General features: G+C 51.6%; 1 protein-coding gene and 2 pseudogenes across 4 annotated transcripts; 1 reads left to right on the top strand and 2 right to left on the bottom strand.

Annotated features, from left to right (window-relative positions):
* Positions 1 to 364, bottom strand: part of LOC113200168 (small ribosomal subunit protein uS10 pseudogene) — a 2187-nt pseudogene extending 1823 nt beyond the window's left edge.
* Positions 15 to 27946, top strand: Gmeb2 (glucocorticoid modulatory element binding protein 2). 4 transcript variants are annotated; one of them, XM_026413471.2, is made up of 10 exons: positions 15 to 1189; positions 8269 to 8453; positions 13754 to 13851; positions 14505 to 14632; positions 19821 to 19924; positions 21499 to 21656; positions 23955 to 24026; positions 24274 to 24411; positions 24649 to 24771; positions 25294 to 27946. In XM_026413471.2, the coding sequence occupies exons 2-10, from the start codon at positions 8323 to 8325 to the stop codon at positions 25932 to 25934; spliced, it is 1593 nt and encodes a 530-aa protein (XP_026269256.1). In that variant the 5' UTR covers positions 15 to 1189; positions 8269 to 8322; the 3' UTR covers positions 25935 to 27946. The 4 variants fall into 4 exon arrangements, with proteins under 4 accessions (XP_026269256.1, XP_026269257.1, XP_026269255.1 ...); XM_026413472.2 differs by lacking the exon at positions 15 to 1189 and adding an exon at positions 1454 to 1578; XM_026413470.2 differs by lacking the exon at positions 15 to 1189 and adding an exon at positions 1454 to 2208.
* LOC113200152 (large ribosomal subunit protein eL30 pseudogene) lies at positions 18649 to 18945 on the bottom strand (annotated as a pseudogene).

Genomic DNA, 27946 nt, shown 5'->3' with positions numbered 1-27946 from the left:
TGCCTATATTTTCAACACATACACAATACATATATTTACAATATATACTTACAAATTCTAAACATATGTATGTTTTTATATCTACATTATGTATTCACAGTTAGCTTTATCTTATTTACTTATTTTTATGTGGTGCTGAGGGTCGTTAATTTTTGACGACTTTCCTTCACTGGCTCGAGTAGGTGGACGGGACTCCTCAGACTGAAGCACTCCTCTCCTGGTGATGATGTCCTGCAATTAAGTCTGCTGGACACGTCCCACCCGGCAGCCCTTCTCCTGCTTCCTGTTCTCATTCACCTCGGGGACCCTGCCGCCTTTCGTGCCTCACCCAGACCCCAGAGAGCCCGGGGCACGGAGGCGCCATGGCCTCATGCCCGGGGCGAGCGTCATCTGCTCCCAGGGCCACTGCGCCCGCCCGCGCCGGGGAAGGAGCCCCGCAGGCGCCGAGGGACGCCTCCCTCCCCAGCGGGCACCGCTCCTGCCGTCGCGGAGAAGGGAAGGGGCGGCGCCGGGGCTGCTCACCGGCTGGCGGAGACCTCCCGCTCCCCCGACCTTCCCGGCCGTGAGCGCCTCTCGCGCCGGCAGACGCAGAAACCCCAAAACCCGAAAATGTGCGGGTCCGACGCGGGCGGTGTGCGGGCGAGGCTCCCCTCCGCCCGGGCCGCCAGGCGGCGGGACCCAGTCCCCCCGCCCCACGCTGCCTCGAAGGCGGGACCCCCGCGCGCGTCGCGGCCTCCATGGCGCACTCCTGGGGCTGGGTCGCAGATGCGAGGGAGCTGCCGCGTCCCCGTCATACACGGCAGCCTTCCCGGCGCCGTCCCCCCGCGGACCGTCTTCCCCTGACGCGTCCGCCCAGCACATGGCGCCAGAGGGGGCCCGCGGAGGGGAAGCCAGCGACGCTAGGACCTACAGCAGGCCGCCAGCGCACGCGCGTCAGGGCCCTCCGGGCCTTTTCTCACAGCACCTCCCGCCTCCGCGGCGAGCGCCAAATAAGTCTCTGAGCCCGCCCGGGTAGTGCGTGCGCGGCCCCGTCGCCTGCGTCACTAGGAAGCGCGCGCCCGAACTGCCGCCGCCGCCGCCGCCGCCGAATCCCCAACAAGGAAAGAAGCCCCCGGCCGCCGCCGCCGCCGCAGTTCTCGCCGCCGTCGTCGCCGCGGCCGGGCGTCCGAGCAGGCCGGCGTGGCCCCAGGTAAGCGGCGCCGGCGCTTCCGCGCCCCCCCGCGGCGAGGCCTCTCGCGCCACTCACGCGCCGCCGTCCAGTCAGGGGTCCCTGCGGAGCGTCAGGACGTTACGGCGGGGGGAGGGGAGCGGGGGAGGGGCGGCGGGCGCGCGAGGGCGGCGGCGGCGGCGTCGGCGCGGCGGCGTCAGGCGGGCGGGCGCGGGCGCCGGGCGGTCGGGCGCGTGAAGCGGCGGCGCTTCCGGCCTCCATCTTGCCGTCGCGGAAACGGGCGAGGGCGGTTGGGTGCGGGGCCGGGCGGGAGCGGGCTCCGTGCTACGAAGAAGAACCTCACCCACGAGAACGCCGAGACCCTCCGGGTGGGGACGGGCTGACAGGAATGAGTCCATGGTGGGAGCCACGTGAGTGGCCCAGCGGAGGGACCGCGCTCGCCGGCCCGATCGGCCAGACCCACCGGCGGAGTCGAGTCCGTGGCCGTAGACGGGTCGCTAGGACCGCGTTGATGTGGACCCAGTGGGAACTGCACTGCCAGGAGCCCCACCAAAGGGACCCAGCGGTGGGACTCTGTGGTCAGGGACCCACCGTGGGGACCCAGCAGTGGGGACTGTGTGGCCAGGAACCCACCGTGGGGACCCAGCAGTGCGGACTGTGTGGCCAGGAACCCACCGTGGGGACCCAGCAGTGGGGACTGTGTGGCCAGGAACCTGCCATGGGGACCCAGCAGTGGGGACTGTGTGGCCAGGAACCTACCCATGGGGACTCAGCAGTGGGGACTGTGTGACCAGGAACCTACCCATGGGGACTCAGCAGTGTGGACCCAGCGGTGGGGACTGTGTGGCCAGGAACCTACCCATGGGGACTCAGCAGTGGGGACTGTGTGACCAGGAACCACCATGGGGGCTCAGCAGTGTGGACCCAGCGGTGGGGACTGTGTGGCCAGGAACCTACCATGGGGACCCAGCAGTGGGGACTGTGTGGCCAGGAACCTTCCAGGACCGGGCAGTGGAAACCCCATTCATAAAGACCCAGTGGTGAGAACTGAATCAGTGTGGCTCATGGTTAGTAGCTGTTAGTTCATCTAGTCGATGGTTGCTGAGTCTTCAAACACTGTTTTGTCCTACTCAGTTAAAATGAGCTGCGTTAAATAAAAACTACCTATAACAAGATCAGCAAACTCCCTGCTCAGAATTTGTTTCTAAAGGCTTTGGGAAGACATCCCTGAGGGATTTGTGTGCCTGCCTTGAGCACTTGCAAAACCAAATGCAGACCCAGCCTTGGAATAACTGCTGTGTCTGGGCTGTGGAAGGAGGTGGCGGCAGGTAGCACAGGACTGACTGCCTTTGGGTGTGAGCAGCTGGCTGGTGCCTGTCTACCTGACACTGGATGCCTCCAGAGCTCACTGCTGATAGCTTTTGAAGAAGCTGGAAACTTCACATGTTTTGAACTAATTAAAATGTTTCAAAACACTGAGGATCAAAGGAATTATGCCTGTGGACCGGTGGTCATACCCTCTGCTCTCCACGGTGGCATTTCCTTTTTTTTTTTTTTTTTTTTTTGGTTTTGTTTTGGGTACCAGGGATTGAACCTAACCAATCTACATCCATCCCTTTTTATTTTTTATTTCGGGACAGGGTTTTGTTAAGTTGCCCACACTGGCCTCCAACTTGTGAGACTCCTGCCTCAACCTCCTAGTTGCAATCAACCATTATCCCTGGCTTGTTTTTTTGTGACGGGGTTTGCTGTGTTGCCTAGGATGGGCTCAAACTTGTCATCCTCTTGCCTCAGATTCCCAAGTAGCTGGGATTATAGGTGTGCAACTGTACCTCTGCTTCAAAGGAAAATAGTTTTGATTTGCCAGAAGAAAGTCAAATCTTGGAATGGGATATACTGGCCAACCGCACACTAGCACTTTTATCTTGTTTTTGTACTTACACCCAAGCATTCCATGTCTGTCCCCCACCCCCACCCCAGTAGCTGGGGATTGCACCCAGGGCCTTGTGCTGGCTAGGTAAGAGCTCTGGCTCTTTCATCCTTTTGTATCTGGCTCCTTTATTTGGTATAACGTTTTCAGAGTACCCATATACTAGTAGATATCGGAATTTCATTCGGTTTTGAGGCTGAGTAACTATGCCGTCTTCTTTTTCTTCGGTCCTGTGTGTGTTTGGGTGTTTCTACTTTTGGCTGTTGTGAGGGCTATGTTACAAACACTGGTATATAAGTATCTGAACAAAGTCCCTGCTTTCAGTTGCATATCTCCTAGTTACTCTGTGTAACTTTGTTGGTGGGAGCAGAGATGAACCTAGGATCTGAGGCCTGCTGCGTGCCACATATTAGGCAAGCACTCCAGCACTGAGTTGTACCCCACCCTGTTTTCTCTTTGGCTGTCTGAGCTTTTCATCCCCAAATCCAGTGTCATGGAGATGTTGCCCTGAGTTTCCCTCTAATTGTTTTATTTTTTTACTCTTAGGTTTGATCATTTCGAGCTAATTTTTGAGTGTAATGTAAGGTGGTGTGAATTCAGCTTTTATTCTTTCGAATGTGGATGAACAGTCATCCACACCTCAGTTTGAAAGGTGTCCCCATTCCCTATTAAATGGTGTTGGCAGCCTTGCTGGAAATCAGTTGACCATATATGCAAGGGTGCAAATGTCTTTTGCTAGTTTCAGTTTTAAGAAGATTTTATTGTTTTTAAAAATATTTTTTAGTTTTAGGTGGACACAATATCTTTATGTTTTATGGGGTGCTGAGGATTGAATCCAGTGCCTCATGCATGCTAGGTGAGCACTCTACCACTGAGCCATAGCCGTAGCCTCAGCCCTTAAGAAGATTTTAAAGTGGTAAATCAGCATCCTGGTTTTTGTGTACAGTTGGATAAATTGTTTCATGAGTAGATTCATGAAGCTATTCTGTGATTAAAGTACAGAGAGACAGCACCCTGGAAGCCTCCCTGGACCTCCTGTTTGGTCATGTTTGCTGTGGGGTGCACCTGTCCCTGCATTTGTGTGGCCTTGCCTAATAGGAGTCCTGGGGTCCTCTCCTGTGGCACCTCCTATGGGGTTGTCTTTTCTACCCACCTGGTCCTTAGAGATTTATCCAGGTTGTTGACGAATCCATAGTTTTTTTCCTGCTGCTTGGTGTTCTCTTTCGTGGTACTCTCACCTCCTGAAGGACCTTTAGGTTGTTTTCAGCTTTTGACAGGATTAATGCTGTCATAAGAAATTGTGTACAGGTTTTCAAGTAGATGTAAGTTTTTTTTGGGGGGGGAGGGTACCGGGGATTGAACTTGGGGGCGCATTCAACCACTGAACCACATCCCCAGCCCTATGTTGTATTTTATTTAGAGACAGGGTCTCACAGAATTTCTTAGCACCTAGCCATTGCTGAGGCTGGCTTTGAACTCTTTTTTTTTTTTAAATTCTATTTTATTGTTATTTTTTAGTTATCGGTGGACACAACATCTTTGTTTGTATGTGGTGCTGAAGATCGAACCCAGGCTGCATGCATGCCAGGCGAGCGCGCTACGCTTGAGCCACATCCCCAGCCCTGGCTTTGAACTCTTGATCCTCCTGACTCAGCCTCCCAAGCCACTGAAATTACAGGTGTGCGCCACCATACTCCAGCCCCATCCTTATTTTTTCTTTGGTGAAGTTTCTAGTCAAATCTTTTGCCATTTTTAAAAATGGATGCTGTGTAAAAAACCAATAACAACAAAAAATGGGTGCTGAGTCAGGTGTGGTGGTGCATGTCTGTACTCCAGGAAACATTTGGAAAAATCCAGGAAGGCTGAGGCAGGAGGATCACAAGTTCCAGGTCATCCTGGGCAATTTAGCAAGACCCTGTCTCAAAATAAAAAGGACTGGGGATGTGTCTCAGTGGTAAAGCACCCCTGTGTTCAATCCCTGGTACAAATGAATAAATAAGAAAGTAAAAATAAAATAAAGTTGGTGCTGTATTAGTGTTAAATTTTATTTATCTCAGATGCAGGTTCTTTATCAGACATATGATTTGCAAATAATTCCTTCCAGTCTGTAGCCTGACTTTTATTCCCCTTTATATTCTTTATTAATTCTATTGTAATATACCTACTTAACTCCACCCCCCCCCCCAATACTGGGGATCAAACCAGGGGCACACTATCACTGAACTGCTTCTCTAGCCCATTTAAAAAAAAAATTAAGACAGAGTCTCACTAAGTTGTTCAGACTGACCTTCAACTTGGGATCCTGCTGCTCTTCCCTCATTCCTGAGGTTCCAGGCCCCTCTTCTTTGTACCTGATTTCTTTTCTGAACTTCCATTGCTCTCTCTTGGAGAGCAGATGATGGTGACCAGTTGTTTTAATTTTCCGTTACCTGGAAATAACTTTATTTTGTCTTCATTCCTGAAAGATCTCACTGGTATAAAATCCTGGATTGGCAGTCCCCCTGTCCCCCCCCCTCCCCGCCCTTTCCTCATTACTCCTCTCTCTTTCCTCATCACTCCTCTTTCTCTCCTCTTTTCTCTCTCTGTTCTGTGGCTTGATCCCAGGACCTTGCACATGCGAGACACTGAGCTACATCCCTAGCCCTTCTTACATTTTTTATTTTTATTTTTTAAAAATATTTTTTTGTTATAGTTGGGCACAATACCTGTTTTTTATTAATTTATTTTTATGTGGTGCTAAGGATCGAACCCAGGGCCTCACATGTGCTAGGTGAGCACTCTACCCCTAAGCCACAACCCTAGCCCCTATATTTTTTATTTTGAGACAGGGCCTTGCTAAGCTTCCCAGGCTGGTCTTCAACTTGCTGTCCTCCTGCCTCAGCCTCCCTGAGTTGCTAGGATTAGAGGCGTGCTCCACCATATCTGAAAAGAGTTACTTTAATACATTAAAAATACTGTACCCTGTGGGTTGGGGTTGTGGCTCAGTAGTAGAGTGCTTGCCTAGCATGCATGAGGCCCTGGGTTGGATCCTCAGCACCACATAAATATAAAATAAAGATGTGTCCACCTAAAACTAAAAAAAATAAATATTTCTTTAAAAAATACTGTTCCCTGGGCTGGAGTTATAGCTCAGTGGTAGAGTACTTGCCTAGCGTATGTGAGGCACTGGGTTCGATTCTCAGCATCACATATAAATAAGTAAAATAAAGGTCCATCAACAACTAAAAAAATATTTAATCAACTACAACAAAACACCATTCCCTGCCTTCCAGCCCTTGTGATTTATGAGGACTACTCCATGTTGTTTGAGTTGTCCTGTATGGTAATGCATACTTTTTTTTATCTGTTTCAAGATTTTTCAATGTTGTCTTTGGTTTCTGGCTTGATTATAATGTGGGCGTGTCCATTGGAAGTGTACTGAGTGTTTCAAATGGGCACATTTATGTCTTTCTAAGTTTGGAAAGTGTTCAGTACTTTGTTCTCTTCCTGGAACTCCAGTGTCACAGTGCTCAGCCTCATGGCTGCTGCTTGACCCTGAGGCTCTATGTGTTCTAGTATTCTCTGCTGCTCAGTTTGTTTTTTTTTTTTTTTTGTACCAGGGATTGAACCCAGGGGCACTTAACCACTGAGCCATATCCCCAATCCTTCTTACATTTTATTTAGAGACAGGGTCACTAAGTTGCAAGTTTCTTAAGGCCTCACTGAGTTGCTGCAGCTGGCTTCTAATTCATAGTCCTCCTGCCTTAGCTTCCCAGCTGCTGGGATCACAGGTGTGCACTGCCACACCTGACTGGATGTTTTCTTCTGTCTCATGTTCTCTTTCTCCATCCTCTCTTATCTACATGCTGCTATAGTATCCATCCAGTGATCTTTTATTTTACTTTGGCCACTGCTTATTTTTCAGTGCTTGGGATGGAACCCAAGGTCTTGTATGTGCTGTGCAGTTGCTCTGTACTGGACTGCATGCCCAGCCCTGGTTACTCTACTTGTTGATTCTCAGTTTGGTGGGTGAAAACTTGGGAGTGCTTGCTTACCCTTGGACGTGATGTGGCACCTGCCTGTCTCTTGTTGACTCTAACATAAACCTCAGAGTGAGCAGCTCTTGAGTGTTTTCCCATGAGAGGCAATAGGGCTTTCCTGGCCTCTCTGTGCTAAGCAGTTCTGGATCACACCCTGGACACTTGGGTGTTCTGCCATGAGGTCAAGGCTGTGACCCCTCCTCCCTGAAGGTACAGATGCTCTCACTGCAGCAGGAGCTCCACCTGAGCCTGGAGTGCATGTTTGCAGGCCGTCTGTGGCCATACTTGGGTCAGTCAGTTTTCAGAGTCTGCAGTGCCCCATCTGAGGCCTGGTCCAAGGCTGAGTGGTAGTCTGCCCTGAAGGGCAGACTGTCTTGGGATGACCCAGGCTTTCCCCCATGGCTGTGTGTAACCAGTCTCACCTCCCTCCTGTCTACTGTGCCACTCTGACCTCGGGACCCCTTCCTTGTCCTCTGCTAGAAACTTAGGACTGTCATGTGTGCCACCACATCTTGTTACTGAGTCTGTCCTATGCCTGAGGGAGAGCCTACAGTGTGGGCACTCATGCTCTGGGGACTGTTGCCCCTACTGGGACAGGGCTTCCCTTTCCTGGGAGTTTTGGTGCTTGCCAGGCCTCTGCCATCATTTTAGGGTTCAGGTAGGGGCTTGGGTTTTGCCTGAGGGTGAGACTGGTGAAGACAAAAGATAGTAATGGTAGAATAATAAAAAGCAGGTCATCCCTCTTTCTTTCTGTCCCGTATGGGTTTCCCTTTTCACAGCCACAGAGAGGACTTATCAGGTGGCTTCTGTCTGTACCTGTGCTCAGTCTTATAGTTTGGGCTGTCCTTGAGATCAGCCAGAGATAGAAAGGAGAATAGTAGCTGGATACCCTGCATTAGAGAACTCACACCTGGAATTCTGGTCTCCCTCCCTGTCCTTTGGGGGAGTGTGGCTCCTGTAGGGGAAAAAGAGTGGCTTTTGCCCCTGCCAACCTCAGACCCTGCAGAGTTCCTGCATTGCTACTGCTGCTTGTCAGAGTAGCAGCTAGGAGCTTGGAGGAGGATCTTTGGAGAAGCAGAGAGGCTGTTTGCTGGGTGTTCTTTTGAGCAGACCTGGAGACCACCCTGCCACCTGTGTTCTGCCTTGTCCAGGATTGGGAACCTGGAAGAGTGACGCTGCAGTCCGGGCGTCCTCTCCTCAGAGCCATGGCAACGCCAGATGTGAGTGTCCACATGGAGGAGGTGGTGGTTGTGACGACCCCAGACACTGCAGCCGACGGCAGTGGTGTGGAGGAGGTGAAGACGGTGCTGGTGACCACGAACCTGGCCCCTCACGGGTAAGGCCTAGCCCTGCGCCTGCTGAGGGTGGTGGGGGCTGGGCGGGGCTGCCTGGAGGTTTCTTTGAATGTGGTGGTTCTCAGCCTGGACTCAGCCTTTCTTTAAGTGCCAGCTATAGAATGAACAGCATTGAATGTGAGCATCAGTGAAAGCTTGGGTGGCACAGTAGCTCCTTGGTGTAGCCACCATGTTCCCAGAAATACCTGGCATTTCTCTTGATTAGTGGAACAGTGGGGACAGCTGGAGACTTTTTTTTTTTAAAGAGGTGAAGGTGAAGCGCCAGTGTCTGCCTTGACATTCCTCATGAGACTGAGTACTTTCCCACTTCTTGGATCCGAGGTCTGCCTTGAGCATTGGCATCCGAGTGAGTGCTGGCTTCTGTTTGCCACCCACAGGCAGGGTTGTGAGGACGGTAGATGGCTCCCGCCTGACTGGGGATGAGGCAAGCAGGGTAGTCAGCCTGGGGAGGGCTGCTGAGCCCCATGCTCTTCCCACCAGAGGGCCCAACTCCCAGGCTAAGGCTCACCTTGCCCAGCTCCCGTGTGTATCCTGCCGCCTGGGCCTCCCAGGGGGTGTGGACATGCTTTTGTCTCCTCACTCTTCTGTAGCTTGTTTTTGCAGTGCTGAGGAGTGAACACGGGGTCTTGTGTGTGCCAGATAAGCTCTTCACCACAGAACCTCTCAGAGGGAGGCTCTAGACCACTCCTTTTGCTTCGTGCTGCTTGTGTGAGTGGCTTGCTGGCAGCTTTGTGGTGAGGCTGGCCTCAGTCTGCTTTCTTCTGCTGGACACTCCAGCATTGGGCACCGTGCATCCATCTCCCTCCTGGGGCAGAGTGGAGGCTGGTGCCGCAGTTGAGCAGGATTGGCCCCAGAATTTGTGAGTCCTGGGTGCATGATCCTCCCTGTTCTGTAGGTGTGGCCAAGGCCCTGGCAGGCTTCTGGGAGGGCCTTCCTGCAGAGTTACCCGTGAGGTTCTCCTTTGATCTTTGTCAGCGCCTTGGCACATAGCTTAGAGGTGTCCTGCACATGCTCTGCTGCTTCCTCCCCAGCCTGACCCAGAGCAGTGCCCATGTCTCCTCACCTAGATCGTGAGTGGCTTGATAAGAGAGTGGCAGAAGTGGCACTGGGTCAGGGAAACCTGTGTGGCTTCCTTCTAGCACCTTGGGGCTGCTGTGGGGAGCCCATTGCCACACCTTCCAGCTTCAGCACTTCTCACCCAGGAACTTAGGGAAGGAGCCTCCAGGGAGGGCCAGCTCTACATGGGAAGTCTCCAGCTGCTGGGGATGATGCCATATAGCCCGCGTCAGGGGCCTTCAATATTATTATCTGTAGGCCTTTCTTCTTGGGCTGTTATCTTCTTATACAGTTGTGAACTTAAAGACCTGTGTCCCCTGTGAATATCCTGTATTCTCTGTAAGTTCTGTGTGCAAGAGAATGGTCATCTGGCTGCTGGTGACAGTGACTGACCCCTGGGGCTCTCCTGAATGTGTACTTCAGCTGGCACAGGCCCTCAGAATTAAGGTGTTGTGTTGGTTTCCTTTATTTCCTGTCCTCATTAGAGAAAGTGGCTGCTGTGGACCAGCTTTGCTCTGTCAACACCCAAGTTCAGGTCCTTTTCTATGTTGGTCACTTTTGTTGTGTAAGGAACCACCTCAAACTTGGTGGCTTAGGACACAGATATGGATTCTTGCAGTTGGACAAGGGCTGCTGCTTTCTGTGGTCTGGCTGCCTGACTGTCCCATAGTGAGCTGGGGTGGTCCTGGAGCCTCAATCACTATCTGGTTGACAGGCTGGTGTCCTGGTGGCTGTCGTGATGGCTCACCTCTGCCTGCCAGCCTCTTGTCCTCCATCTGGTGGCCTGGACTTCTTTCCCAGGTGTCTTTCTTTCTCTTTCTCCTATACATCCCATTGCTGAAGCTTGTCACACAGCTGTGCCCAGGTTCAGGGTGGACTAAGGCTGCCTCTGGATGGGAGAGTTGCAGGATGCTGTGGCTGCTTCTGTAATCTGCCACCATCCTCTGCACAGCCATTCCATTCCCCAGGATTCAGCAGGGTCTTCTCCAGCTGTGGCACCTGGCTTCAGTTCCATAGCCTTGCAGGCCACCTCAGGTCTAGGTGCAGTTGAAACATCTCTTGATCCAGAGATTCTTGAACTGAAACTATAGTTGCTTCCCCTTCCCACACCTAGCATGCAGGGTCAGGCAGGCCAAGCACCAGGTAGACAGTCCTGCTCAAAAGCCACATGGTGAGATCTTTGAGAATGGCCTGTCTTTTGGGGCAGAGCCTTTCGCCACACATGGCCTTGAAAGTCCTTGAACCAAGGCCCTCAGCCCCACTGTGGTGGCATTTGCTCAGATGCCGTTTACTTGGATAGTTGTTGTCAAGTGAGAAATGGGAGATGTGAAATAGTTTGACCCCTGGACTCCCTGTAAATTCTGTGTGCAAGAGAATGGTCATCTGGCAGCACTGCAGCTTGGGAGCCCTTTCTGCAATGTCTGGAGGTGTTGAGAATCTCCCATTTTTAGGCAAGTGTTCCACCTTCTGAGTTGCCTCAGTGCAGGGTTTTATTTCTGCACCACGTCACAGCAGCTACAGCTGCCTCTGCCCCTTCTTGCTTCTGCTGATAGTTCTGTGCCACTCACAGGACTTGAGCATCCACCCTGCACGTCCCTGCATTAGACACTTTTCCTGCATAGTAAATCACTGCAAAACTTAGTGGCTTGGCCAGGCGTAGTGGCATACCTGTGATCCTAGTTGCTCAGGAGGCCAAGGTGGGAGGACTGCATCCTCAAGGCCAGCCTGGCAACTTAGTGAGACGCTGTCTCAAATTAAAAAGTAAAATGAGCTGTGGAGTGTGGCTCACTGTTTATCTAGCGCATCTGAGGTCCTGGGCCCAATTCCCAGTACTACTAAAGAAAAAAAAAAAAACAACTTGATGGTTTAAAGTAACTAGTGTCTGTCATTTCTTATGGCTTGGTGAGTTGGTCTAGGCCTGGCTACTGGATGTCTGAGTGGCCTCGCTGGGACACTTGCCTGAAGTGTTTTCATAGTATAGTAGCAGGAGTGGGGACTACAAAGCCTCTCATGTCCCCTTGTTCAAAGCTGGTCAAAATTTGTACTTAGTCAAGACGGGTGAGGAGCAGGAGCTGTTCATTCGATGCTGTTCATTCTCCATCATATCTCTTGATGGAGATGGAAGAGCCATGAGGATCAGAGGCCTTTCCCGGCTGTGGTCCTCTGGTGCCAGATTGCTCTGTTCTGCCTTGATCTTTTCTATAGGTTAGGAGGGGTCCTCTGCATGCATCTCCTGGGGAGGTACCACATGGCCTCTGAGGCAGGTTGACCTACATGAAGCTCTTCTTTTTTAGTGGGACTTACCTATTTTCTATTAGATTTGCTTTTTTTTTTTTGCTTTTGCAACTGGGGATTGAATGCAGGGGTGCTCTACCACTGAACTACCCGCTGCCCTTGTTATGTTTTATCTTGAGACGGGGTTTTACTGAGTTGCCCAGGCTAGTCTGGAACATGCACCCTCCTGCCTCAGCCTCCTAAGTCCTGGAGAAGACAGGTGTATGTGGATTTGCCCCTCTGTGCGCGCGCGTGTGTGTAAGAAGATGGAGCAGAGCTAGCTGGCTGCATTGTGGACACTGCTCTCTTCCCTGGCGGGTGTTCAGGGAGAACTTAGGAGTGCTCCACCTCTAGATCCTGGCAGGCCTGTCCATCAACCTGCTATAAGCACCCTTGCTGCAGAGAATGGAGCGGCTCTGCATGGTAAGCCCAGAGTGGGCATGTGTACTGTAATAGACATTTTTCAAGTGAAGAGTGAACCAGAATGCCTGTTAATTAGCATCTTACCCAGGGGCCATGGAGGAGTCCTGAGGGCTGTCCTGTGGAAGGCCTCATCCTGTCTGTAGGTGTACCTCTGCCTCTGTTGGCACCAAACCTGGTTTCCTCTGCCATCTCCATCTAATAATGCTTACTCTTTATTTGCTTGAGGCCCAGGGTATGTTTCGAAGTGACCCCCAGTAGCCAGATAGAAGCTTCCTGCCTTTCTTCCCTCTCCGACTGCCTCTGAGGAATGTGTTCCGCCATCTGCCATGCAGGTCACATGTTCCTATTTGGCCATGTCCTGCCCCTGGCTCAGGAACACTGCTTCCTTTTCTGAGTTCCTGCAGCCTCTTTGGAGTTCTGGTGTTTCCAGTAAATGTTATTCTTCATATTGGAGTCACTCTTGTGTGAGTATGTCGTGCTGGGGTGGAACCAGGGCCTTGGACATGCTAGCTGGGCAAGTGCTCCACCACTGGGCTACATCTCCAGCTGGAGTCTTTTTTTTTTTTTTTTTTTAAAGATGTTGACGGGGGCTGGGGATGTGGCTCAAGCGGTAGCGCGCTCGGACCTTTATTTTATTTACTTATGTGCGGTGCTGAGAATTGAACCCAGTGCCTCACAGATGCTAAGCAAGCGCTCTTCCCCTGAGCCACAACCACAACCCCTGGAGTCATTCTTAACTGCCCTGAAAGCAAGCTTCAAATTTGTATTTTAATCAACTCCCATTTCTGACCTGGTTTGTGGTGAAAATAAAACCCCTGAGCCCACTCAGGCTTCATCTAGCCTATCCACATTGCCTCCCCAAGGCTTCAGAAACCAGAGGACTTCCTGCCCCAGACCCTTCTGCAAGAACTGATTCCTGAGGTGGGGATGTTGGGTCCAGGGCATGTGCTTTCTAGCTGTAGGCATAACCCCTCACAGGTTTTCCTTTGCAGTGCTGGGCCATTGCTGTGCCACATCCTTGCAGATCAGTGGTGCTGGTCTGCCTCCTCTCGACCTTCCCCATGTACCAATTGGCCATGCTTCCATGCCAGGACTGCCTGGGTGACGGAAGCATCTCTTGTCCTTATTTGCACTTCTTAGGAGTAACGAGAGGTCTTTTTGCACATGTGCTCCAGGTATGCTGGGGCTGTAGGTCATGATTGGTGCTCTCATGGTCCCTTTCCTTTTTTAAATATTTTTTTAGTTGTTGACAGACCTTTATTTTATTTATTTGTTTAAATATTTTTTAGTTGTAGTTGGACACAATACCTTTATTTTAATGTGGTGCTGAGGATCAAACGCAGCGCCTTGCATGTGCTAGGCAAGTGCTGTACCGCTGAGCCATAACCCCAGCCCTAATTTTATTTATTTTTTATGCAGTACTGAGAGTCGAACCCAGTGCCTCACAAGTCGGGCAAGTGCGCGTCCACTGAGCCCCAGCCCCTGACTGTCTCTTTTTTCTCTCTCCTACCCCTCCACTGCTCACCAGGGGTGACCTGGCAGAAGACAATGTGGACACAGAAAACGCAGCTGCTGCTGCCGCCGCAGCCTTCACAGCCTCCTCGCAGCTCAAGGAGGCCGTGTTAGGTAGGGAGCCACGTAAGGTGGGCAGCCACGACAGTGGGGAGCTGGCCTTCTGCCTCCTTTGCAGATGCAGGATGGAACAGCTGGCAACTGAAATGGGTAGTAGCCAGGGCTCGTGAAGCCCTTTTTGGGCTGGGTGGGGCCCCAGGTCCTCCTGGGTTTGGCCAGGCATATGTGATGAACCCTTTCCCTGCTTGTGGCTGGTGGGAGGGCAGGAGGGGTCACCTGTGTCTTGCAGCACTCTTCTTTGGGGATTCTCTGTGCCTGTTGCTGAGCCTGGCAGTGAGTGGCAGTAGATGGTCTTTTAGCACCCGTGGGACTCGGTGTTACCAGCTAAAAAGCCCTCAGTTTCTAAGGTCTGGTTTCCCTAACATGGTTCCAACTAAAGCTTGATTCATCCCTGTAGGTGACTCTTGAGTCCAGCCACAGTTACTGGGGTTCCTGAACACTGCTGTAGTCTGATGTGCTCTGTGGATCCCTCTGGAGTGCTGATGGGCTGATGAGAACACTGCCTTTTTGGCTCACTTGGGTCTTCCTGGATTTAGTGTGGGTTTCCAGGTTGACAACCAGTGCTTTCTGCATTGTAAGAAGTACTTTGGAGAGGTCACAACTGATTTTGTGTTTCTGCCCTTCCCTGTCCATGTGCCTGTGAGAAGTGAAGATGGCCGAAGAGGGGGAAAGCTTGGAGGCTGAGATTGTGTATCCCATCACCTGCGGAGACAGCAGAGCCAACCTGATTTGGAGGAAGTTCGTTTGCCCTGGCATCAATGTGAAATGTGTTCAGGTGAGAGCCACCACAGACATTTGCTGGACCCCTATTCCGGGATCCTGTGCCTGGGAGGAGGAGGAAGAAGCTAGGAGCCAGCCTCAAGGACAGGATTGCAGCTGTGGGCACAATGGGGAATGCCTCCAGCAGGAGTAGTTTTCATTTCTGGAGGGATGCGGGTGGAAGGCAGCACTGTGTGCAGTGTATGGTCCTATGGTGGAGACCAGTTGAGAATGGCTTTGTTTGGCAGACTGAGGTGTGTGCTTTAAAGAGACTCATTCACTGGCAGGGGAGGATGATGAGAAAGGCATTCTCCTCTGGCATCCTGCTTGTCCCTTTCCCAGATGCACCTTATGTTGAAAACAGTTAAAATGTTCATTAAGGTTTTCACGAAGCAGAGCGAGGTGTGGTGACACACAGCTGTAGTATCAGCTCCTTGGGAGGCTGATGCAGGAGGATTGCTTGAGCATAGGAGTTCAAGTCCAGTCTAGGTGACATAGACATTCTTAAAAAAAAAAAAAAAAAAGTCATCTGGGCATAGTGATACATACCTATGATCCCAGCAGCCCAGGAGGCTGATACAGGAGGATCGTGAATTCAAAGCTAGCCTTAGCAACTCAGCAAGACCCTGTCTGTAAATAAAATATTAAAAAGTCTGGGGATGTGGCTCAATGGTTAAGTGCCCTTGCGTTCAATCCCTGGTACAAAAAACAAACAAACAAAAACAAAACAAAGTCAAAGATATATATGTATATGTATGTATATTGAACTCAGGGGCACTTGAACACTAAGCCACATTCCCAGACCTATTTTGTACTTTATTTAGAGACAGGGTCTCATTGAGTTGCTTAGTGCTTCGCCATTGCTGAGGCTGGCTTTGAACTTGCTGTCCTCCTGTCTCAGCCTCCCAAGCAGCTGGGATTATAGGTATGTGCCATAGCACCCAGCCCCCAAAGATATTTTTAAAAAGCATCTTCCAGATGTGTCTTTACACTTGACTGAAAGGGAGAAGTTGTCAGGACCCAGGCCTGAGTTAGGGCAGAGTCCAGCTTTTGTTGGAGAGCCTTGCATGGGGTGGGTTTCTGAATCTTGCAGGCTGGGTGAGAAGACCAGACTGTCCTCCACTCCCAAGGGATGTGGGGGCTTGATCCCTCTAGAGCCATCTGCCAGAGAGTTCTGCTGAGTATGTCCTTCCAGCCTCACCTTGCCCACAGCAAGGAGGTACCGTCTCCAGGCTGGGCACCAGAGGCAAAGGGTGGCCTTCTGGCATTCACACATAGTCTGTGTGGCCCAGTGGCTTCTGGCTGACAGTCCTCAGGATTTGATAGAGGCAGATGAAAAGCCCTCTTTGCAGGAAAGCATCCTTATATCAGGCTTTAAGTAATTTCCACAACATGCTAAGAAAAGGAGCAGCTCACAGTGTAACAAGCTAAAACACTGGACACAAGAAGTGGTCACCCCGAGCAAGTGCCTTCAGAGAGGCTCCAGCAGGGGTTGGGACCCACAGAGGTTTCAGCTTGTTCTGTAATATTGGGTATCGAATCTAGGGCCTCATATGAGATATGTTAGACTGAGCTAACCTCTGGCCCTAAGTGTCGGAATTTTAAGACACAGAACATAAAATAATTATGTTTCATTTATTTCAAGAAATAAAGAGAAGCTGGAATACAGTAAAGAATAAACAGATTTGATGAAAGCACAACTAGAAATGAAGAATAGAATTAGAATTAAATACTTGGTTGATTGGCATCAGAGCAGATTAGACATAACTAAAGAGATGACTGGTGAACTGGAAGACACAACCAAAGAATTCAGCCAGAATATTCTCCACAGAAGAAAGAAGGTGGAAAATAGAAGCAGGAGAAAATCCACCATGTCTGTTTGCAAAGAGGGTGTGAGTGCCTCATGGCCGTGGGAGGGTGTCAGTCTACAGTTCAAGGGACCTCACAAAGTCCACACTGGATTTAAAAAAAAATTTCACTGCCTCCACCCGGGACAATTTAACCTACAGGTAAATAACAGTGAGCTGGAGTGCAGCTTAGTGGCAGAACACTTGCCTCTTATATACTGGGTTTAATCCCTAACTCAGCAAAAAAATTAAAAAATGGGGCCATGGGCTTTCACTGAAGTAGGAGCTGGGCATGATGACCACACCTGTAACCCAGCAACTTGGGAAGCTGAGCAGGAGGAATGCAAGTTCAAGGCCAACCTGGACAACTTAGCAAGACCCTGTCTCAAAAGGAAAAAGTGCTTGAGTTGCAGCTCAGTGGTAGAGCACTCCTGAGTTCAATCCCCAGTGCTACAAAAGAAAACCAAAAGCAAACAGCTCAAGTAGGACAGAAATCTGTGAGTCTCTATTTACTGCAATGTACTCCATGTCATTTTCTCGCACACAGTAAGTGCACAGGGTGGAGTGAAGTGCTCATGTTAGAATGCCAGACATGAAGGAGTGACAACTGGGAATGCCAACGCTCAGTCCATCCTCATGGACCACTTGCAAAAATGGAGGGCAGTAGCTGCAGTGGGAAAGCCTGCCAGACACCGCCACGTCCAGGTGAGGGATGTCTGCCTCACCCGCATCGGGATGTATGGGCAGGAGTTTTTGACTGCCCCTGAGAAGATCCAGACACAAATCGAGGCACCTGACCTATATGCTTGGCAATGAGAAGGCTCAGAAAGACCAAGAAAGGCTGGGGAGCTGCTCCATCATGAGGAGCCTGCAGAGATGCTGTGACCATATGCATCAGTCCTGGGTCAAGTGACCGTCAGGGAAGCGCAGTCACTGGTCTGAACATGGATTGCAGACTAGGAGGTGGTACCCCTGAGAGCTGCCCTCTGGCTATGCTGGAGTACCTTATTTATAGGGAACACATGCAAATGGTCTGGGGTCCAACATCAAAGGCCTAGAAGAGGGTGCACGTCCATGCACACGCCTGGATGAGGGGAGCATGGAGGGCCAGTCAGTTGCAGAAAGCCTGCTGCAAGGACAGCAGAGCTTCTTGGATTGTCCTTACAGTTAATAAACAGAAAAAATAAATAGGCTGTAACATAACATCACAGTCATGGTGAAATGAGAGAAGCACAGGGATGGAGAAGACCCTCAAGATGCTGGCAGCAGACCTTTGCCCTGAAGGAAGAGTCCAAAAGCAGTGGGGCAGAAGCCAGTGGTGGTAGGCTGGGTGCTCCCTGTGTCAAGGGAGAACAGGTGCCTATGGCGAAGTCATCTCTGGAAATTCATTTTCAGGCATAACTGAGTTGCTACCAACAGATCCTCGCTGAAGGATGTTCTGAATGTGTTTCAGGCAGAGGAAAGAGATACCAGATGGAAGTGTCCACTGTTCAAGGGACCTTCATGTGAGAGACATGTCCTGGTATCCTGGTAGGGTCTAAAGATAAGCACTGGCCACATAGCAGTGCCCAGGAACCCCTGAGCTCTGATGGCCTAGGCATAGCATACAGGGCCACAGGAGAGGACAGAGCTGCAGAGAAGAACCTGGAACCAGAGAGAGCAGTCATCCCAAAGGAGGGCAAGAAGGGAAAGGGAACTCTAGAGCCCATGAGGCTGGTGGACCAAAGCCTGGAGCAAAATCAGGCCAGGTGGGCACTGTCCAGCACAGCCTCAGGCAGGAGAAGGCTGGTGGCAGATCCAGGCTCGCAGAGGCCATGCCTGCCTCTGAGGATTTAAGGCAGCATAATGTGGCTGAGGGGTCTTTCCATCCTCATGGGCTGCATGGAGGTGGCCTTCTGAACTGCAGCCTCAGGTATCGAGAGAGGAGTGCAGAACTCATGGGGTGTGGAGCACCATCCCCACCAGCACTGCCTGCCCAGGCACTCTGCTTGGGTGGCAGGTGCCAGGATTAGGCAGCCCCAGGACCCAGCAACTCCTCCATCCCCAGTTTGCTTGTTTTCTAAGGAAACAACTTTTTTCTTTTTTTTTTTTTTTTAAACACTCTCTGCCAAGTTTTATTAAAGAAAAATTTTACATGTTTCACTTTTCACCAGTCTGTTCTGGCTAGCTTCTAATGATATCGGAATCACTGGATCAATGATAGTGTGCACACACTGTAGTATTTTCCACATGCTGTGCCCAATTCAATATTATTGCCACTGTAGTGATGGACACCAGTTTTGGCCAACATGGCAAAGTATTCTATTTCAGATTTCCTCAAAGCTGGACAGTTGTTGGCGAGGATGACCAATTTCGCTTTGCCCTGTCTGATCATCTTCAGAGTTTGCTTGTACCTCAGTACATACTTTCCACTTTTCATAACAAGCTGGAGCTGAGAGTTCATCGACTCCAGAGACTTTTTCATCTTTTTTGTGGCCATCATCTTCCTGCCATAGAGCTAGAAAGAGGAAACAACATTTTTTTTTTTTTTAAGAGAGAGGGTGAATTTTTTTTTTTAATATTTAATTTTTAGTTTTCGGGGGACACAACATCTTTGTTTGTATGTGGCGCTGAGGATTGAACCCAGGCTGCACGCATTCCAGGCGAGTGCGCTACTGCTTAAGCCACATCCCCAGCCCAGGAAAAATTTTTTAAAAAATATTTATTTTTTCAGTTGTAGTTGGACACAATATCTTTATTTATTTTTATGTGGTGCTGAGGATTGAACCCAGGGCCTTACACGTGCTAGATGAGCGCTCTACTGTTGAGCCACAACCCCAGCCCCAGGAAACAACATTCTATTTTCATCCTTTGGTTCTAATAATTGCTTACTTACTAGGATTAAACAGGATATTTTACCTTCTCAGCAGGGAGGACGGTCCCCTGACTGAAATGGTCATGTGTGAGCCTCATGCAGGATGGGGTGCTGTTTCTTGCTCTGTGGCCTGGCCTGGCAGCAGGGGTCATTCATAGTGCTTGTGATTTTTTATTAACGTTACATTTTTATGATGTAAGGTGTGTATATTATTTTTAAGGTTTGCTCAGACTGTCTGGAGGAAGAGTGCGCCACAGGCTTTTTTGCATTTGGTCAGCTCAGCCCTCCCCATTCCCAGACACATTGCACTTGTGGGCAGCAGCATGCCAAGTGTGAGTACAGGGCTGGGCCTACTCCACTGGAGCACTCTGTGGCAAGGCTGGGGCTTCAGAGCCTCAAAGAGGCTCTCCTCCCTACCATGAACCCTGGTGCAGGCTCCTGCATGTAGCTCTCTCAGACCAGAGTCCAGGCTGAGTTGACCCTGACCTCTTTGCTTTCTGCAGTATGACGAGCATGTGATCAGCCCCAAGGAGTTTGTGCACCTGGCGGGGAAGTCCACTCTGAAGGACTGGAAAAGAGCCATCCGGATGAATGGTATCATGCTCAGGTGGGTGCCTGTAGGTGCACATGGGGGTGGCTCACAGTCCTTGCTTTTCCCCTTTGGTTTTAGATTTTTGAAAAGCTGTGTGTTAGATGTGGTGGGTGCATATAGCTCTTTTCCGCTCTGCTCACGCCTTACAGAGTATGGGTCCACTCAGCAGGGATACTGTCAGACTTTTAGCATTGTTTTTGTTTGGTTTTTGCCAGATCTCATTTTATTTTTCACCCGTTCTTCACTTGGGGGCTCTGGTGACTGTCACTGTTAAAAAGTTAAGGGCTATTCTGGTGTCAGGTAGGCACCCAGATCAAGCTCAGCATGGTCTTTATTTCTTTTTGTCCTCATTTAAAAAAAAATTTCTAGGGGCATTAAAATCATACACAGTGGTGAGATTCCTGATGCCATGTTCATTTGTGCACATAACACAATTGGTCAGGCTTGTTCCCCAGCAACTTCCTTTCCCTGCCCTCCTCCCTTCCTTCTCCCCTCCCTTTATATGTGTGTGTGTGTGTGTGTGTGTGTGTGTGTGTGTATATACATATATATGTATATGTGTATATGTATATGTATATGTATATTTACTTGTAGATGGACACAATACCTTTACTTTGTTTATTTTCTTTAATGTGGCGCCAGGGATCGAACCCAGTGCCTCATACATGCTAGGCAAGTGCTCTACCACTAAGCCACAATCCCAGCCCCTCTTCCCCTCTCTTTTTGTCTTACTTTTGCCGCAGTCTCATGCGGACTACACAGATAGCTGGTAAACCTTGCTGGCTTGCGTTCTTTGTGACCTGTGAGCCATAACTGGTCTGTGTACCTGGAGGTGTGGGTGTTGCAGAAAGGGGACCCCCAGCTAGTATCCACCTTGCCTCCTGGGAAGGTGCCCTTCTCTGTGCAGAGTGAGAGTTTGGCTTCAGGGCCTGCCACCTGCCCCAGGACATTCCCCACACCTCTCAGCCAGTCCCACCCAGGAGCCTCTGGTTTTCTCGAACATGGTGGGTGGGCTAGGGAGGCATGTTGTGAGCTGTACATGTGTCTAAGGCCAGGTCTGCCCAAAGGCCCAGCATGGTGGGAGCCCCTGACCTTGTTTACAGTTGTGGCAGGCTTGCTGAGAAATGCTAGACCAGGTTCCAGGACCTGGGAAGGCAGGTCCTCAGGATGTGCAGTGGTCATGAGCACTCTCCTGCAGTTGCTGGCCTCCTTTCCTGTCTGCCTTTTGAAGGCCCAGGCCTCTCCTGAGAGAGTGGCTCCCATGTCTCTGACTCAGAACTGGCCACAGGTGATGCAGTGGACTGAGCCATCTCCCCTGGGTCTTCAGTCACAGCGTGGACTGGGCACCTCCAGATGTCTGCTGGCTAGTGCATATGTCTCCTTCCTATGGACAGGGCTCTGAATGGGTGGGCAGAGCCCTGCATCTGCAGCACGTTCTCATTGGAACTTCATAACTTTATGTGCCCGGGAGAGTGCAGTTCCCCTCCCACCTCAAGAGACCCTGGTAGTTTAGCTGGACGGCCCAAGTCAGGGTGGGGAATGAATTGTATTGGGCTGGGTCTCACCTGGGTTCTTGGTCCTCTTCACAGGAAGATCATGGACTCAGGGGAGCTGGACTTCTACCAGCATGACAAGGTCTGCTCCAACACCTGCCGCAGCACAAAGATAGACCTCTCGGGGGCCCGTGTGTCCCTGAGCAGCCCCACGGCCACAGAGTACCTCCCACTCACACCTGCTGCAGCGGATGGTAGGTAGAGGAATAGGAGGAAGGTCTCATAGACTGACCCCCTCTGGCTGCCTTGGTGCCTCCTGCCCTTCCCTCTCTCACAAAGGAAGTCTGGTGATTGCTAGGTTTATGGAACCGGAGATGGTCACCTTTGTCTTGACAGGAGTGTGTGGAATCCTGAAGGGACTGCCTGTGTCCCGGCCTCCTCCCTCTCCCAGCCCTTCCCACATTTGGAACAGTGCCCCTCAGTGCTTGTGGCTTTTAGAGCAGCTTGTAGCTCTCTCTTCTGGCAGCTTGGATGCTGGTGATGATCTGGATTGTTCTTCCATGTGGAAGCTCAGGACCATAGCATAAGGTGTTCCTGGGATTCCTTTCAGCTTCTTTTTTTGAAAAATATTTTTAGGTATAGTTGGGCACAGTACCTTTATTTTCTTTCTTTCTTTCTTTATTTATTTTTATGTGTTGCTGAGGACTGAACCCAGTGCCTCACACATGCTAGGGGAGTGCTCTACTGCTGAGCCACAACCCCAGCCCTTTCTTCCAACTACTACTATTACTACTACTTCTTCTTCTTCTTCTTCTTCTTTTTAAGATGGACACAATATCTTTATTTATTTATATTTTATGTGGTGCTCAGGATGAAACCCAGTACCTCACAAATGTGAGGCAAGCGCTCTGCCAATGAGCTGTAACCCCGGCCCCTTCTTCCAGCTTCTTGAAGGAGAAGTGTTCTTTTTTCTTTCTTTGATAGTGGTGCAGGGTGCTTGGGGATTGAACCAGGCCTCTCAGCTACATCCCCACCCCAAGCCCTTTTTATTTTATTCTGAGATTTTATTTTTCTTAATTCCTTTTTTTTTTTTTTTTTTGGTTCTGGAGATTGAATACAGGGCATATCACTGAGCTGTCCTTTTTATTTTTAGACAGTGTCTTGTTAAGTCGCTGAGGCTGGCCTAAAACTTATGATTCTCCTATCTCAGCCTCCCAAGTTGCTGGGATGACAGGCATAGCCGCCGTGCCTGATTTGAGAAAGTCTTCTTAAACCAAGGCCGTATCAAGGTTGGGTCCTGAGTCCCCATCATGTTACCTAGCAATGTCTGGCAGTGCTTTCTTTCTAGCACTGTCTCTTGCTATGCCTAAGTTGTCACTCCATGGCATTGGGTGGAGTAAGCTCCTGTGTGATGGGGTGGTCCTGTCATTCATTCCAGATGGGCTGATGGTAGGGGCTTCAGTGGTCCCTGGTTGGAGGAGAATGGGGCCCATGGTGGCCTGAGGCCTTGTTGTTCCCCACATCCTTCTCTGTGTTCTGCCTGGTAGATGGGCTGAGTCCTGAGCAGCACAGGGACGCTGCTTGTGGTGGTCGGGAGCTGGCTATTGCCAGCCTTTCCTTGGTTAGTGGCTACAGTTTGCAACATTCTGAGGGTACCTTCTGCTTAGCCCTTTCCTGGACCACAGCTCCAGGCCAGATGTTTGAAGTCTGGCAAGCATGAGGAGGCATGCAGTCAGCATCCTAGGCAGCATACCCAGGGCTTGGCTCAGACTCTCTGCCCTGCCTTATTAAAGTGGGCTGTGGGAGATCAGCCAGGATAGGTGGGCACCCCTTTACTTATGTCTGTTCCACCCAAGAAAGGCACAGTCAGGGACAAGGTATATTTGGGCTGCTTTAGCCTGAACCTCTGAGAACCTTTGGCTTGTCTCTGGGTAGTCAGAGAAAGGTGGTACACCTGCCCAAGCCATGACAAGTGTTGGCTCATGCCTCCCTTGATTCCAACACATCTTTGATGAGGGCAGAGCTGGCATAGGCTGGAAAGTTACCAAAACATCCGTCTGTTTCTGGGTCTGCTTCTTAGCCAGGTCTGGGCCTGAAGCCTGTTGGAAACTCCAGGACTCAAATACAAACTACAGACAGTTAGGGTTTGTAGCTACTGGAAATGTACTTGGGACAAGCCAGAATAGATGACTTGTCTTTCTTGATTTAGAAAAGTAGAAATATGATTGATTCATGTTAAGATCATGGTGGCATAATGAAAGATAGACAGTGGTAAAGAGAAAGCTAGGGTGACTGGTTCCACACCCATCTGTGGGGCCAGATGGGCAGGAATCTCCACCAGCCCCTGCATCGAATCACACAGTGATAGGTGGAGGGCTGTTTCCTGTTCTTTGTCCTGTGTGTGTGTTCAAAGAAGTCATTCAAGTAACCCGGACATAAGGCAGGGGGTCCTTTGGTTGCTCTAGTCAGGCACAGCCTCGGGAGGGAGGCAGGACCTCCAGGTGTGGGAGCTGCCCCACGCCACACTCACCATGGCTCCACTCTACTCGTAGTGAATGGCTCTCCTGCCACCATCACCATAGAGACATGTGAGGACCCCAGCGACTGGACCACAGCCATTGGAGGTATGTCCCTGTAGGCTTTCACAAGTGCTCATAGTGGGGAAGCTGTCATCCGTCCTCTGGCCATCATTGTCCCAGCGGGGGGTGGTGGGGTGGTGGTTAAGACAGAGCTCAGCCACTGGCCCATTAGACATGGGCTGTTACATGCCCTGACCTCCCTGGGCAGTGTCCTTATGGCTGTCCAGGGCAGCAGTGCTCTTACTACTCACCCAACCTCTTCCTGCTCACTCGACCTCTTCTTCCCCAACAGATGACACATTTGCCTTCTGGCGGGGGCTAAAGGATGCTGGCCTGCTGGATGAGGTCATTCAAGAATTCCAGCAGGAACTAGAGGAAACTATGAAAGGCCTGCAGCAGAGGGTGCAGGACCCTCCCCTGCAGCTCCGAGGTAAGGGAGATTGAGCTGCCCCCTTGCTGGCTCCCCCAGGCCCTGCTGTGTAGCTGGGACAGAGGCCCAGCCTAGACGCAGGACCTGCTGTGCTGAGGGACTGGGGCCGGGGGTGCGCAGCCTGTGTTCTAGACATCTGTGGAGCTGGCTCCTGCCAATGCAGCCCTGAGGAGCTGGCCTCTGAATGGGCTGGATGGGGCCTGGGTGTTCACCAAGTGCCTGCATTGCTCCTTTCAGATGCTGTCCTCCTCAACAACATTGTACAGAACTTTGGCATGCTGGACCTAGTAAAGAAGGTGCTGGCCAGCCACAAGTGTCAAATGGACCGCTCTCGGGAGCAGTACGCCCGGGACCTGGCAGGTACACCAGCAACAGATGGGGGGATTGGGGTCTCCATGGCTACCTCTGGGCCTCTCTCTGTCATAGCTGTGCATGTGAGCTTTTCCTCTGGGGCCTGGCAAGTGAGGACATAGGCATCATACAGGAGTCAGTAAAATTCAACAGCCATGGTCCTTAGACCTCCAGGCTGGAGGCAGAGGTCACAGTGCCTACCGACCTCCTGCAAGGCCAAGTGGCTATTTAAGAGAAGTGGAGAGAAAAGGAAGGGCCACCCTGCCACGAGCAGATGCGTCTTGTGTCCTCTGCATCTGCTTCCAGCTCCTGCTCTTGTGGTCCTTTGTGTGTGCACTGCACATGAGTGTGAATAGGCTTACTTGGCCCCAAGGGCAGCTTTGCCTGCAGAGACTGCCTGGCACACGGCCTTTACCTGGGAGCAGTGGCCCTGGTTGTCCCCTCTGCTGGCCTCACCTTAGGCAGGGGGCCCTGGGTGTCTGGTGCTGGTGGCTCCTGGGCTACCTTGTGGTGACATCTGTGTCCCTGCAGCCCTGGAGCAGCAGTGTGACGAGCATCGGCGCCGTGCCCGGGAACTGAAGCACAAATCCCAGCACCTCAGCAATGTCCTCATGACACTCACACCTGTGCCCCTGCCACCCCCTGCCAAGCGGCCTCGGCTTGCACGCGCCACATCTGGACCAGCTGCTGTGGCCTCGCAGGTGCTCACCCAGTCCACGCAGATTGCCCTTGGCCCAGGCGTGCCTGTGCCCCAGCTGGCCAGTGTGCCACTTGGTAAAGTGGTATCCACGCTGCCCTCGGCGGTCCTGGGCAAGGGCTCTCCTCAGGCTCCACCAGCCAGCTCGCCTGCCTCGCCGCTGCTCGGTGGCTACACAGTCCTGGCCTCCTCGGGCTCCAGCTTCCCCAGCACAGTGGAGATCCACCCGGACGCATCCAGCCTCACAGTCCTAAGTACAGCAGCCATGCAGGACGGCAGCACTGTGCTGAAGGTGGTCAGTCCGCTGCAACTGCTCACGCTTCCCAGCCTGGGCCCCACCCTGCAGAATGTGGCTCAGGCGTCACCTGCAGGCAGCACAATAGTGACAGTGCCCACTGCCACGGCCCCAGGGCCTGAGGAACACACAACCACCATTGAGGTGGCTGCTGTGGCAGAGGACCATGAGCAGAAGTAGCCAGGAGCCTAGGCCTCTTGCAGGGTATGTCCTGGGAGGGTGAGGCCCCTCAGGGCGGGTGGAGCTGGCTGCCTCTCCTCAGGCCGCTGCAGGCAGAGGCCATGGGGCTGGCTCAGCACAGGCAGGTCTAGTGGGCTGAACCAAAGAGAGGCATCACTAGGCAAATGAGAAGACAGATGCCAGCAACCTGGAAGATGGGTCTTCAAGTCCAAACTTCCTCCCCTTTTCTCTTGGGAAATAGACTTTCCACCTGTTGCTTGTTGATACTGTTTACACATTGGGCCTTGAGCAGGAGCCAGGGGAACAGTGGCCAGGAGGAGTGCATCTGGGTGCAGCCAGGTGCAGGCAGCAGAGCCAGGGCTGCAGGTGCCTGAGACCCTGAAGGTGCTGGTAGTGCCAGAGCCCGCCAAGTCACTGAGGTCCTGGTGCCCACGCGTCGTCTCGGGGACATTACTAACACATGTCTTGGGAACTGTACCCAAGTGTGGAAACCCATGGATCCTATGGATTTGGTTTCTTCCCACAGTTTTCTGTAGGGTTAGTGTGGCCACGCCCCACTCCTCTGCCTGTGTGGGAGTGTGCACCCTGGGGGCCAAGATGCAGGCCCCAGGCAGCACCTGCCCCCACCCCAGGTGCTTAGATGGGGCACCCAGGCATACCAGGCAGGGTCAGGAGCCATTGATCACATGCTACAGGTGTTTTTAAGTGAATTGCTTAGTAGGCTTCCAGGAAGAATCAAATTTGTAGCATTTTCAACCAAAACAATGCTGAGTGCCTAGGCTTCCCAAGGCAGCTCTGGAATGGGCCTGGAGCACTTGTGTATGCACCTGGCCAGGTGCTGGAGTTCCTGGGCAGTGCCCCTCCCCAAGATGAGGCTCTTTGTGGGATTTGTACAGGGGTGTTCCTTCAGACTTAGGGGTGCTGAGATGGCCCCTTTGTGCAGTCAGCTGTTGGGACTCCCAGAGCATAGAGCAGGCCAGTTGGGGGATGTGGGGCTCTGTCTGTTGACAGTTTGCAGATCAGGGTTTGGGATCTCGAGGAAGACCAGGCAGGGGGCTGTCCTCCAGGCCAGAGCCTCTGGAGCTAGACATTTCAGGAAGTGGGATAATCCCTGGGGCCAGTTATCCACAGACCCTTCTAGTGGTTGTTGGCCAAGAACCCCACAGCAGGAGAAGGCTGCAGTCCCTCTTTGCTGCTTTGAAAGGAACTAGCTGTCCCTCTCTCTGTCCATCCATCCCACTAAGTGCCCAGACCCAACCTTTACACCTTTGTTTTGACCAGGGCCCCACGTCAAGCTACAGTTCTGTTTCTTATTTTCTTTCTGTTACATCCTTGTTTGCTGTTAGGAATCAGCTGGTTTTGGCGTGATGTTTATCTATTTGTGTACATACTCCTTTTTTTAAACTCATTTTTATTTGAGTTTCAAGTTCTGTGACATGGGGCAGCATGACCTTGTGGGCCTCAGGAGGATGCAGGTATGGGCATGGCCCAGTAGCTCAGGCAATGTGAGACTTGGTGTCACTGGTGGGGACCTATGGAGCTTCCCTTGGCCGGCATCTGCCATGCTCTCTGCCTGCCTTTCCGGCTTTAGAGCATTTTCCCTCTGTAAGATTCAGGTGGGACTGTTTCAGCCCCTGCCTCTCCGTCCACGGAGGCACTGGAAGGTTCAGTTACCTTCAGAGCCATATACATAAGCCCCAGACCAACTTCCCTTTCTCATGGTGCCCCAGACTGCCCTCAGCCATCTGCCACCAGCCTCTCCCACAGGAACCCATCTCACTGTGGGTGGAGGGCTTGCTCACCCCCCTGGCTCCTGTAGGGCCTGATGGTTGCTCGGGGGTGGGGGGGGTGTGTTTGGGCCTCCCACTGCTCCTCAAGGCTGGCCAGGGTGTATCCAGTGGCTGCCTTCAGTTTAGTTTTCTGAGGAAATGGGACTGGATTTGGTTTTTGCAGAGGGCGTGAGCTCAGTGCATGCCCAGAGGCACCTGGGGAAGGGCATTGCTTGAGTTTCA

This window comes from Urocitellus parryii, chromosome 6 (assembly GCF_045843805.1).
Source record: "Urocitellus parryii isolate mUroPar1 chromosome 6, mUroPar1.hap1, whole genome shotgun sequence".
NCBI classification, from domain to species: domain Eukaryota; kingdom Metazoa; phylum Chordata; class Mammalia; order Rodentia; family Sciuridae; genus Urocitellus; species Urocitellus parryii.
Note: the sequence above shows the minus strand (reverse complement) of the source record. Positions and strands in the feature narration are given on the sequence as shown.